We start from the raw sequence: 14144 nt of genomic DNA on the forward strand, positions 1-14144 counted from the left end.
AAATGCATCTCAAGTGCAAGTGAATTGTTTAGCTAACACACCTGAAGGCTGAGGGGCATTTAGGACGTACTGCGGATCGCCCAAAAGATATCCTAATGATTATGATCACACTTCTTCAATTCAGATATTACGGCGACACTATACCAAAAGATGGTTTGGTATGGTTTAGAAACTTCTGAACCAAGCTCGAGTTATCAGCGTAGCCTGTTATCTTCAGGACAGGCGGAAATATCTTCACACCTAGAAAAAACAACTCCAGGCTTCCGTCATAACTGTCAATTTATACACATTTAAACAAAAAATATATAAGGAAGTACAGGGGGCAGTTTTGAAAGAAAAAAACTTTACCATCCGAATCGTCCTCTGGAATAACGGACATTCTGAGGTAATAAGTGCATAACCAAAGTTCTCCAGTAATACTAGTCCCGTGCGAATAGGGCTAATAGCCTTTATTAATTAATAATAACTCCTGCAGAATCAAGTATTTATTGCAGTAAAATTATACACTAAATGTAGGCTAAATTTGGACATGGGAACAGGAATGGAGAAATATGATGTATTTGTTTGACGTATCTTGGAGAGAATGCAACGGGCAGTTAGATACGATCTGTAGAGGTGCCGTCTTCATCATGAAAACATAATGAAGGCAGATAATACTTCAACCACATCAAATATGCATCGAACCTGAACTGAAATGTTATCAGAAACACATTTATGACATCATTCATTCTATCCGTTTATGACATCATTCATTCTATCCCATTTATGACATCATTCATTCTATCCATTTAGGGACATCATTCATTCTATCCGTTTATGACATCATTCATTCTATCCGTTTATGACATCATTCATTCTATCCGTTTATGACATCATTCATTCTATCCGTTTATGACATCATTCATTCTATCCCATTTATGACATCATTCATTCTATCCCATTTATGACATCATTCATTCTATCCATTTAGGGACATCATTCTGTTGAGCAATGGTTTGTTTTGTCTTCTAGGGAAACATATAGTGACTGAAGAGAAGCTGCATGGATCTAATTATATTTCTGTTGACAAACAAATAGCATATCAGAAATGTTGAAAAGTATATGCAGAAACATATATAAATGAGGCAAAACAAAATCCTGGGCCCCCTGTCAAAACAAATCGTTCTGTATTCTGTATCAGGCTGCATCACATCTGGCCGTGATTGGGAGTCCCATAGGGCGGCGCACAATTGGCCCAGCGTCATCCGGGTTCATTCTAAATAATAATTCATTCTTAACTGACATGCCTAGTTAAATAAAAATTTAACAAATAACAAAAATTTAACTGTAGCCTATAGTGCATTTGCGGGTTAGGGTTGGGTGCGGTTCTCAGATTTTCACTATATCACGTAAAAGTCAGCCGGTTATTAGCGATTGCCGGTGAACAAACAGCAGAACTAACCCTGACATGAACATCATGGTGTTACACCAGTTATCACTTCAGGAGTGAAAACGTTTTTGTTCTGTAAAGTTGGTACACCAAGCACAACAGTAGATACAACACTCAGAGAACAGCACAACACTGAGAGAAAGACAGAGACACACAAAGAGAGAGAGAGAGAGAGTGAGAGTGAGAGAGAGAGAGATAATTGAAAGATAGAGAGAGAATTGAAAAAAAGAGAGAGAGAGAGAGAGAGAATTGAAAAAGAGAGAGAGGGAGAGAGAGAATTGAAAAAGAGAGAGAGAGAGGATTGAATTGAGAAAGAGAGAGAGAGAGAGAGAGAGATTGAATTAAGGTTAAGTTACCAGTATGTCCATCATGGCTTGACAGCTCTTGGCAGCCTATTGGTCTTCTAATCCTCAGCGATGTCAACAGCCTCGGAACATGCATGTCATCCCCTCTTTGGCCACGGACCTCTCCTTCAAGTGCAGACAGATGCACACACACACACACACACACACACACACACACACACACACACACACACACGTAAACAGAGGAAGAGAGAGAAAAAGGAAAACGTGGATAAGAGGGATGAGCCATGTTTATACTGCATATAACTGTCTTATAAACAGCCATCTTTATAAGAGGGTTGGGTTAGAGGGTTGGGTTAGAGGGTTGGGGGGTTGGGTTAGAGGGTTGGAGGGTTGGGTTAGAGGGTTAGAGGGTTAGGGGGTTTGGTTAGAGAGTTGGGTTAGAGGGTTAGGGGGTTGGGTTAGAGGGTTGGAGGGTTGGGTTAGAGGGTTGGGTTAGGGTTGGGGTTGGGTTAGAGGGTTAGGGGTTGGGTTAGAGGGTTGGAGGGTTGGGTTAGAGGTTAGGGTTAGAGGTTAGAGGGTTGGGTTAGAGGGTTGGAGGGTTGGGTTAGAGGGTTAGGGGTTTGGTTAGAGGGGTTAGAGGGTTAGGGGTTGGGTTAGGGGTTAGAGGGTTGGGTTAGAGGGTTAGAGGGTTGGGTTAGAGGGTTAGGGGTTGGGTTAGAGGGTTGGGGTTGGGTTAGAGGTTAGAGGGTTGGGTTAGAGGGTTGGGTTAGAGGGTTAGAGGGGGTTGGAGGGTTGGGTTAGAGGGTTAGGGTTAGGGGTTGGAGTTAGGGTTGGGATAGAGGGTTAGGGGTTAGAGGGTTGGGTTAGAGGGTTAGGAGGGTTGGGTTAGAGGGTTAGAGGTTAGAGGTTGGGTTAGAGGGTTGGATGGTTGGGTTACAGGGTTGGAGGGTTGGGTTAGAGGGTTGGGTTAGAGGGGTGGAGGGTTGGGTTAGGGGGTTGGGTTAGAGGGTTGGGTTAGAGGGGTGGAGGGTTGGGTTAGAGGGTTGGGTTAGAGGGTTTGGTTAGAGGGTTGGGTTAGAGGATTGGAGGGTTAGGGGGTTGGGTTAGAGGGTTGGGTTAGAGGGTTGGGTTAGAGGGTTGGGTTAGAGGTTGGAGGGTTGGGTTAGAGGGTTGGGCTTAGAGGGTTGGGCTAGAGGGTTGGAGTAATTGAGTAAGACCTTTAAACAGGTCAACATTCACAAGGCTGCAGGGAGGATGTGTACTGCGAGCATGCGCTGACCAACTGGCAAGTGTCTTCACTGACATTTTTAACCTGTCCCTGTCCGAGTCTGTAATACCAACATAGTCCCTGTGCCCAAGAACTCTAAAGTAACCTGCCTAAATGACCACCGACCTGTAGCACTCACGTCTGTAGCCATGAAGTGCTTTGAAAGGCTGTCCATGGCTCACATCAACACCATTATCCCAGAAACTCTAGGCCCACTCCAATTTGCATACCGCCCCAACAGATCCACAGTTGACGTAATCTCACTCCTCACTGCCCATTCCCACCTGGACAAAGGGAACACCTATATGAGAATGCTGTTCATTGACAACAGCTCAGCGTTCAACATCGTAGTGCCCTCAAAGCTCATCACTAAGCTAAGGACCCTGGGACTAAACACCTTCCTCTGCAACTGGATCCTGGACTTCCTGAAGGGTTGTAAGGGTAGGTAACAACACATCCACCACGCTGATACTCAACACGGGGGCCCCTCAGGGGTGCATGCTCAGTCCCCTCCTGTACTCCCCGTTCACTCGTGACTGCATGGCCAGGCACGACTCCAACACCATCATTAAGTTTTCCGACAAAAGTGATAGGCCTGATCACCGACAACGATGAGTCAGCCTATAAGGAGGTCAGAGACCTGGCAGTGTGGTGCCAGGACAACAACCTCTCCCTCAATGTGATCAAGACAAAATAGATGATTGTGGACTACAGAAAAAGGAGGACCGACCATGCCCCCTGTCTCATCGACGGGGCAGTAGTAGAGCAGGTTGAGAGCTTCAAGTTCCCTGGTGTCCATTAGGAAAATGTGGCGCTGGACATATACATTTACATTTACATTTAAGTCATTTAGCAGACGCTCTTATCCACATATGACGGTAGCATTGTAAGTTAACGACCTTTAAAAAAAAAAACTAATTTACCAGACCCATATACATAGAGTGCATAACCTGATTAGGGTCGTCCACCCACGTTGCTCCGAATGACAGAAAACCTGATTAGGGTCGTCCACCCACGTTGCTCCGAATGACAGAAAACCTGATTAGGGTCGTCCACCCACGTTGCTCCGAATGACAGAAAACCTGATTAGGGTCGTCCACCCACGTTGCTCCGAATGACAGAAAACCTGATTAGGGTCGTCCACCCACGTTGCTCCGAATGACAGAAAACCTGATTAGGGTCGTCCACCCACGTTGCTCCGAATGACAGAAAACCTGATTAGGGTCGTCCACCCACGTTGCTCCGAATGACAGAAAACCTGATTAGGGTCGTCCACCCACGTTGCTCCGAATGACAGAAAACCTGATTAGGGTCGTCCACCCACGTTGCTCCGAATGACAGAAAACCTGATTAGGGTCGTCCACCCACGTTGCTCCGAATGACAGAAAATCACATTTAGATATGAAGGTAATTCATCTGAACATAACATGTAACTCGAGGATGCAAACCGCACGCGGTCCTTCTTACCGAATTCTTATGCGCACTTTGACGATGTTAGATTGAAATAGGCTATTTAAATGTGGCAGTCAATCTACTATCCCCCATAGTACAAACGTTGACCTATTCTATTGGTAGGCTTGTCGTTCTGTACGAGAAAGAAATAGCCTATCCCAAACAGACTGTGGTACAGTTGTGGGAAGATACCCCCCCCCCCAGTCATACAACCAGAAGACTAGGCAACAGAAAGAAAAAAAAACTTTAAAAGCAATCAGGCTGATGCAACAGATCAGAACGTCTAGATTTAAAATGTTGATAAAGTATTATTTCTATACATTCGAAGTATAGCAAGGCACACAAGGCTACATATGAACGCTCGTTCCATAATACAATTATCGAGAAACTACTGTTGTAAAAAGCGCACTCAAATACAATACAATACAATTCATGTGACAGACAAGAGGCGAAACCATGGCTGGGCCAGGCCGGGCAGAGACCCTGCCATGTTTAACACCGTTAACACAAACTGGATAACAAATTAACTAAATAACTTGTATTTGTTGTTTGTATTGTCTCCGGACTAATCAGAAATGTAAAAAAAAAATAAATAAAAATGCTGTAGGATGTTCCAGAAATCCAATTGGTTATATGGTACCACATTTCAGCGGTGTATTTGATCTGCGCATGTGCCAGCACCAGCCGAGGGTGCCTCCTTTTTTAGCGCGAGTGAGGGGAGTTGGGAACAACTCTATTGTATGTGTTTTAGAAGTAGTTTTCACGTACAATATGTATATGTCCGAAGTCAGACTCAAGTATGCTTCCGTTTATTTAGATGTTCTACATTTATCAGAATACCATCAGGTAACCTGATTTCAGATGCTGTAAACAGTTACTCATGTCGTCGTCCATGGAAACAGGATTATACGGGAAATCGTTCTTCCTGCAAAGCACGAAAACGTTTTAATCAAACGATTGTATTAATCTGACTATTTAAACCACAATAATCGCATTACTGTGTACATGTAATCGTACTCAATGTGAACTACCCACTATGATATTAAGCTATGCATGATGATTTCATGCCTGCCTTGGTAGGCCAGGTTTATGTTTGTCAATTTAAAGTGAGCTATTGTTTTCATACCCGCCGTTGTATTACAGTATGTATATATTTTTACGCCTGAATGCCTCCAGTAGAGTTTCCTTATTCAAAGTTATTCATGTCAATACCGCCATACAGTTTAATATACAGGCCTAAAGAGTTCGTATGTGGCTGTTTTCATATGGCAAAAAAAGAGTATGCACTTTTGGACTTAATGAAAACACTTTCATGACTTCCTATTCTTCCTTGCCTCTTTGCGCAATAAACTGTTTGCGCACATTCCAATTCAGTCCAGAGCAAGGTGTCAATCCGGCCGATGCGCTGACCATAATGAATCCACCCAAAGCCTCCTTTGAGTGGGAGTGTTCGATCCGATCTGATCCGATAATATGTTGTTTCTTTCACGAGGTTGGACTGTCGGACTGAACACTTCACCCATTATCCGTATCTTGTGACATTATCATTTTTCAAAATGGTATCAATTCTATTGTCTGCTGCTGTAGAATCTCTCTCTCTCTCTCTGACTATGTAGGTGATAGACATGCGCACTTGCACTGCCTATTTGACAATAATAACGGCTTGTTTGTCAAGGGAAATGTGTTGTGTTTTTTGGGGGGTCACATTTATCCTTTGTTACGTGTTAATTTATGCAATATGATTGCACACATTTTCACTTAATATGTCGGGCAGTGGTGTAGTGGAGGTTATACCCACTTTGTTTAGTATACTGACTTGTTAATCCCCACCGACGCATAACACAGTAGTGTAGTGGAGGTATACGCCGTATCAATTATGTAGTGCATATAGAGAAATGATGTACAAAGTAGCCTACAAAACACAAATCACGTGAAATATTTGTCAATATGGGTTTGAAAAGTGCGAGTATGAAACCATAGCAAAGGGCCTATATTATTCAGCCCCACCGTAGGTAATGCAGCTCGGCCGGCGCTGGCTGTGCCCGAGAAAGTAGGATCAAAGACTTTATCACCGGACAGCTCCGCACTCGGCTCAGTTCCCTGACATCTGATATTCGCAAAGACAATATTATATTTATACACGTCTCGTGAATTCCACAGTTTATCCAACAAAAAAAGAAAATAAAGTGTTTTATTGTCACATACACCGGATAGGTGCCGTGAAATATGTTGTTTTATACAAGGTCAGCCATGGTAGTGCAGCACGCACGCGGTTAATTAGGGTTAAAAGTGCTTTGGTCAAGGACCCTTCGACGGAGGCTCGGGTATTCAAACCAGTGACCTTTCGGCTATTGACCCAAAGTTCCAATCGCTCGGCTACCTGCCGCCCAGAAGAGCTTTAGGGACAGGTTATGAGTGGCTATGAGGGACAGGCGATCATCATTCCCCCTGTAGACGACATAGCCTAGGCCTACATAAGTCATGTGGCAAAGACTACAGCCTAGGAAAGTTATACATGAATAGTACTATTAGGGTAGAAATACGGTACGTGGACACCATGGTGTGTGGAATAGAACGTAGGCACAATGCAGAGAATGAATCAGCAGCGACTTAGTGTCCAAGCCTTCAGCTGCTGTGGAGTGTAGCAGACTCCTCGAGTATCCCGTTCACATGTTAACGCACCACAACAGAAATCGGTTCCATTTGAACCCTCTGTGTTTATCTGGTCCCTTAGCCTAATATATCGGACATAAAGACTAGGTCCATTATTACATTCTGTACATGATGGTGGATTTAGTTATCATTGTCATTCAGAGTAGCCTACCTCTGTTTCAAACAGCGTGCCTTTCATTCGCGGGGGGGGGGGGGACGAGTAAAGATGCAACAACTAGCATGGGATGCTAATATGACTAGGATTATGCCTTTAGCTTCTGGACAATGAAATAAAGTTGAAAACCACTAGAACATGAAGGACATAGGCTACTGGTTCTAATGGCATATGGACAGTCTTTATAAGACAACAGGCTACTGGTTCTAATGGCATATGGACAGTCTTTATAAGACAACAGGCTACTGGTTCTAATGGCATATGGACAGTCTTTATAAGACAACAGGCTACTGGTTCTAATGGCATATGGACAGTCTTTATAAGACACTAGGCTACTAGTTCTAATGGCATATGGACAGTCTTTATAAGACAACAGGCTACTGGTTCTAATGGCATATGGACAGTCTTTATAAGACAACAGGCTACTGGTTCTAATGGCATATGGACAGTCTTTATAAAATAATTGCCTCCACGTTTCTAATGGCATTTGACATTGAAGACAACAGTAACTGGTTCTAAATGGCTAGCTTTTATAAGACAACAGGTGTGAAATGGCTAGCTAGTTAGCGGAGTGTAACAGTCTTTATAAGAAATGGCTAGCTAGTTCTAATGGCAGTGTAACCTTTATGAAATGGCTACTAGTTAGCGGGGTGGCATATGGCGTCTTTATAAAATTCAATCAGTGACGTCACTCGCTCTGAGACTTGAAGTAGTTGTTTCCCTTTGCTCAGCAAGAGTCGCGGCATTTGTCGAGCGATAGGTAACTGATGCTTCGCGAGTGTCAGTTGTTGATGTGTGCAGAGGGTTTCTGGTTCGAGCCCGGGTAGGGGCGAGGAGAGAGACGAAAGCAAAACTGTTACACAAGGTAAGACTCATAATGAAGTAAAGCATTCAGGTTTAAAGAAATTAAGTATTTGAGTATTTAAGTATTTGTTTTCAAAATGCAAAACTGTCTCCAGCATTCAGGTTTAAAGAAATTAAGTATTTGTTTTCAAAAGGCAAAACTGTCTCCAGCTCGTTGCAAAGTGATGTGTGACACACTGAAAAACTGCCTACCGTTCCCTACGTGCAGTTGAATGGCGAATGGGAAGCAAACTTCAATTACCAGTTGAGAAATAAAAATAGTAGCCCTTTTTTAAAATCGTGGCCATCAAAACAGTTTTTAACATGCGATTGAATTTAGAAGAGTAATGACGCAATGATTGGGCTTCTAAAAATCGCTTTCAGCAGCAACGAATGAGCTGTTTGAGAAGCTGTAGCAGCAACGAATGAGCTGTTTGAGAAGCTGTAGCAGCAACAAATGAGCTGTTTGAGAAGCTGTAGCAGCAACGAGTGAGCTGTTTGAGAAGCTGTAGCAGCAACGAGTGAGCTGTTTGAGAAGCTGTAGCAGCAACGAGTGAGCTGTTTGAGAAGCTGTAGCAGCAACGAGTGAGCTGTTTGAGAAGCTGTAGCAGCAACTCTCGTACGAAGTCTGACAGTTTTCTGCTCACAGGCTCCGTATATGTCAGCTGAGCGCGTGTGATAAACATGATGACTAACAAAAATAAACATGCGTCAATTTAATTCCACTGAATTCCACTGCAAATGATCCTATAGATTGATAAGCATAACGGTCATTAGGTATTTCCATCAATGAATATGTAAAAAGCATTATCTTCATAAATGGGATTTTTTTCTTCTTATCACATTCAACTTGTCAGCTATAGTTTTCATTAAAAAAAAAAAATAATTCTAAGCTAGAGTCCTACATCGGGTCGATTGACCCATCAAAAAATATCAGCAGGCGGGAGGAATGAAAAAAATTATTCTAACCCGCGGGTCGGTTCGCAGTCGGAAATGTTTTAAAATCAAGGTAATATTTTTTACTTTTTACAAACACAGGAGCTTGTTGTGTTGAATTGTGTTGCAAATAACATTAGGCCCCATTTTGATACAAAAATGTGATTTATTAATCAAAGGCCAATGTTGACGTTTTTTAAAATTGGGGCTATGACAGTCTATTATAAATCAGTCTGACAGTACTTTTGACAGTATTTCAATCTTAATTGATTGTTACTTTTCTTGTCCACTCTGTTCTAATGACTGTTGTGCGCCTTGTGGGTAATTCAGAGGGAAACACGTCCCCTGAGAGTCTTTATCATTCAGTGATGGGGGTCATAATATTTTATAGTTCACACAGTTCAAAAGATAGAGGCACATTTGTAGGAAGAAAACAGAATCTGCTTTGTTTAATACAACCGTATCTAGAGGATACCTGAGGTTACTGACGTAATCCTGGTTATTTCAATCAACCCCATATATATATATAAAAAATAAATAAAAAATTGTAGTTGAGATTTTCTCCCCTGACTTCATTTTCAAAATCAGGTGACCCCTCATGGGGTCGCACTGGGAAACAGTGCATTCGGCTACGAGGTGTCGCCTGAATAGCTGATCACAGACTCCTTTTTCCACTTAAAATGAACTAGGCAACTTTTCAGTTCGCTAGTCAGATAAAACATTTAAAAAATACCTTCCTTCCGCTAGAATGAACAATATGCATCTTCTAGCGATATATTGATAGGAGGACAGGCGTTTGTCAGTCACAAAGTGAGCGATGACAGGGGGAAACACTGCTGGTTTGACAGTCTGCTGTCTGTCCAGCCTCTCGCTTCCCTGGGTGTGTGTAGTGTGCGCGTGTTGTGTGTGTGTGTGTAGTGTGTGCGTGTTGTGGTTGCAGTTGAATTTCTTTACACGGAGGGAGAGAGCATGACGTCTCATAAATGTGAGTGAATTTATACGTCCCATATAAATGTGGTAACCACTAGGCTACCTGCCACCTCTACACTCTAACCACTAGGCTACCTGCCACTTCTACACTCTAATCACTAGGCTACCTGCCACCTCTACACTCTAACCACTAGGCCACCTGCCACCTCTACACTCTAACCACTAGGCTACCTGCCTCCTCTACACTCTAACCACTAGACTACCTGCCACCTCTACACTCTAACCACTAGGCCACCTGCCACCTCTACACTCTAACCACTAGACTACCTGCCACCTCTACACTCTAACCACTAGGCTACCTTCCACCCCTACACTCTAACCACTAGGCTACCTGCCGCCCATACACTCTAACCACTAGGCTAACTGCCGCCTCTACACTCTAACCACTAGGCTACCTGCCACCTCTACACTCTAACCACTAGGCCACCTGCCGCCTCTACACTCTAACCACTAGGCTACCTGCCACCTCTACACTCTAACCACTAGGCTACCTGCCACCTCTACACTCTAAACACTAGGCTACCTGCCACCTCTACACTCTAACCACTAGGCTACCTGCCGCCTCTACTCTCTAACCACTAAGCTACCTGCCTCCTCTACTCTCTAACCACTAGACTACCTGCCACCTCTACACTCTAACCACTAGGCTGTAGAAATTCCCAGTTTGGAAGGATTTTGGAGTCATTGTGGACAAGGAAAACAACAACCCGGTAGAATGGATACACAGCCTGCAAAAGTGCAAGCAGGTATCTGTTTACAATAACTCCGTTAATTATTGCATTAATTCAGGCTTTCGTTCATTTAAACCATACGCAGACCATATCAAGTTTAAATCTGTGCGGCTGGTAGTTTGTGATTTGAGTTGTCAATGTACCGTGTTGCATTGTGCCTATAGTTCTTCATTCCATTTGACCATTTAGCAGACATTATTATCCAGAGTTACTTACAGTAGCAATTAGGGTTCAGTGCCTGGCTCAAGGGCACATTGACATCTTTTTTACTTAGTCCGTTCAGGGATTTTAACCAGGAACCTTTCAGTTAGTGAAATTGTCTACCCACACAGACAGTGTGGTGAAGAAGGCGCAACAGCGCCTCTTTAACCTCAGGAGGCTGAAGAAATTTGGCTTGTCACCTAAAACCCTCACAAACTTTTACATATGCACAATTGAGAGCATCCTGTTGGGCTGTATCGCCGTCCGGTACGGCGAACTGCACCGGCCACACCACCAGAGGGTGGTGCGGTCTGCACAACGCATCACCGGTGGCAAACTACCTGCCTTCCAGAACATCGACAGCACCCGATTTCACAGGAAGGCCAAAAAGATCACTCAAACCACGGCCCGTTCACCCTGTTACCATCCAGAAGGCAAGGTCTGAACAGGTGGATCGAAGCTGGGGCCGAGAGACTGAAAAACAGCTTATATCTTAAGGTGGAATTGTTAGATTACATGTTAGATATTGCTGCACTGTCGGAACTAGAAGCACAAGAATTGCGCTACACTTGCAATAACACCTGCTAACCATGTGTACTTGTATGTGACCAATAACATTTTATGTGATTTGATTACTGGCCCAACCCTCTTAACCCACTAGGCTAATTGCCAACCAATTCATGGCATGACTTACTTTTATCCAACATAGACATGCAGACAAATCAATTCACTTAAAATGCTGGGTTATTGAAGCTGGGTGCTGGGGTATTGAAGCTGGGTTGTTGAAGCTGGGTTATTGAAGCTGGGTTGTTGAAGCTGGGTTGTTGAAGCTGGGTTGTTGAAGCTGGGTTGTTGAAGCTGGGTTGTTGAAGCTGGGTTGTTGAAGCTGGGTTGTTGAAGCTGGGTGCTGGGGTATTGAAGCTGGGTGCTGGGTTATTGAAGCTAGGTGCTGGGGTATTGAAGCTGGGTTGTTGAAGCTGGGTTGTTGAAGCTGGGTTGTTGAAGCTGGGTTGTTGAAGCTGGGTTATTGAAGCTGGGTTGTTGAAGCTGGGTTGTTGAAGCTGGGTTGTTGAAGCTGGGTTGTTGAAGCTGGGTTATTGAAGCTGGGTTGTTGAAGCTGGGTTGTTGAAGCTGGGTTATTGAAGCTGGGTGCTGGGTTGTTGAAGCTGGGTTGTTGAAGCTGGGTTGTTGAAGCTGGGTTATTGAAGCTGGGTGCTGGGTTGTTGAAGCTGGGTTGTTGAAGCTGGGTTGTTGAAGCTGGGTTGTTGAAGCTGGGTTGTTGAAGCTGGGTTGTTGAAGCTGGGTGCTGGGTTGTTGAAGCTGGGTTGTTGAAGCTGGGTTGTTGAAGCTGGGTTGTTGAAGCTGGGTTATTGAAGCTGGGTTGTTGAAGCTGGGTTATTGAAGCTGGGTTGGGTTGTTGAAGCTGGGTTGCTGGGTTATGGGTTGTTGAAGCTGGGTTGCTGAAGCTGGGTTGTTGAAGAAGCTGGGTTGTTGAAGCTGAAGGTTGTTGAAGCTGGGTTGTTGAAGCTGGGTTATTGAAGCTGGGTTGTTGAAGCTGGGTTGTTGAAGCTGGGTTATTGAAGCTGGGTTGTTGAAGCTGGGTTGTTGAAGCTGGGTTGTTGAAGCTGGGTTGTTGAAGCTGGGTTGTTGAAGCTGGGTTGTTGAAGCTGGGTTGTTGAAGCTGGGTTATTGAAGATGGGTTATTGAAGCTGGGTTGTTGAAGCTGGGTTCTTGGGTTATTGAAGCTGGGTTGTTGAAGCTGGGTTGTTGAAGGGTTGTTGAAGCTGGGTTGTTGAAGCTGGGTTATTGAAGCTGGGTTATTGAAGCTGGGTTATTAAGCTGGGTTGTTGAAGTTGGGTTGTTGAAGCTGGGTTGTTGAAGCTGGGTTGTTGAAGCTGGGTTATTGAAGCTGGGTTGTTGAAGCTGGGTTCTTGGGTTATTGAAGCTGGGTTGTTGAAGCTGGGTTGTTGAAGCTGGGTTATTGAAGCTGGGTTGTTGAAGCTGGGTTGTTGAAGCTGGGTTGTTGAAGTTGGGTTGTTGAAGCTGGGTTGTTGAAGCTGGGTTGTTGAAGCTGGGTTATTGAAGCTGGGTTGTTGGTTGTTGAAGCTGGGTTATTGAAGCTGGGTTGTTGAAGCTGGGTTGTTGAAGCTGGGTTGTTGAAGCTGGGTTGTTGAAGCTGGGTGTTGAAGCTGGGTTGTTGAAGCTGGGTTGTTGAAGCTGGGTTGTTGAAGCTGGGTTATTGAAGCTGCTGGGGTATTGAAGCTGGGTTGTTGAAGCTGGGTTGTTGAAGCTTGGGCTTGTTGAAGCTGGGTTGTTGAAGCTGGGTTATTGAAGCTGGGTTGTTGAAGCTGGGTTGTTGAAGCTGGGTTGTTGAAGCTGGGTTGTTGAAGCTGGGTTGTTGAAGCTGGGTTGTTGAAGCTGGGTTGTTGAAGCTGGGTTATTGAAGCTGGGTTGTTGAAGCTGGGTTGTTGAAGCTGGGTTGTTGAAGCTGGGTTGTTGAAGCTGGGTTGTTGAAGCTGGGTTGTTGAAGCTGGGTTGTTGAAGCTGGGTTGTTGAAGCTGGGTGCTGGGTTATTGAAGCTGGGTTGTTGAAGCTGGGTTATTGAAGCTGGGTTGTTGAAGATAGGCTGTTGAAGCTGGGTTGTTAAAGCTGGGTTGTTGAAGCTGGGTTGTTGAAGCTGGGTTATTGAAGCTGGGTTGTTGAAGCTGGGTTGTTGAAGCTGGGTTGTTGAAGCTGGGTTGTTGAAGCTGGGTTATTGAAGCTGGGTTGTTGAAGCTGGGTTGTTGAAGCTGGGTTGTTGAAGCTGGGTTATTGAAGCTGGGTTGTTGAAGCTGGGTTGTTGAAGCTGGGTTATTGAAGCTGCTGGGTTGTGAAGCTGGGTTGTTGAAGCTGGGTTGTTGAAGCTGGGTTGAAGCTTAAGCTGGGTTGTTGAAGCTGGGTTATTGTTGAAGCTGGGTTGTTGAAGCTGGGTTGTTGAAGCTGGGTTATTGAAGCTGGGTTGTTGAAGCTGGGTTATTGAAGCTGGGTTGTTGAAGCTGGGTTGTTGAAGCTAGGTTGTTGAAGCTGGGTTGTTGAAGCTGTTGAAGCTTTGTTGAAGCTGGGTTGTTGTTGAAGCTGGGTTATTGAAGCTGGTTGTTGAAGCTGGGTTATTGAAGCTGGG

At 44.3% G+C, this 14144-nt stretch overlaps 1 protein-coding gene across 3 annotated transcripts in view; it reads right to left on the bottom strand.

Moving 5' to 3' along the window:
* The window catches only part of LOC135562782 (regulator of G-protein signaling 20-like), a 251854-nt gene that overhangs the window by 220361 nt on the left and 17349 nt on the right, over positions 1 to 14144 (bottom strand). For all 3 annotated transcript variants that reach the window (XM_065005127.1, XM_065005126.1, XM_065005124.1), the window contains exon 2: positions 1786 to 1899. In XM_065005127.1, the coding sequence (XP_064861199.1) occupies positions 1786 to 1800 (15 nt within the window). In that variant the 5' untranslated portion in view covers positions 1801 to 1899. The remainder of the gene's footprint in view (positions 1 to 1785; positions 1900 to 14144) is intronic.

Source organism: Oncorhynchus nerka, linkage group LG20, assembly GCF_034236695.1.
Source record: "Oncorhynchus nerka isolate Pitt River linkage group LG20, Oner_Uvic_2.0, whole genome shotgun sequence".
Lineage (NCBI taxonomy): Eukaryota > Metazoa > Chordata > Actinopteri > Salmoniformes > Salmonidae > Oncorhynchus > Oncorhynchus nerka.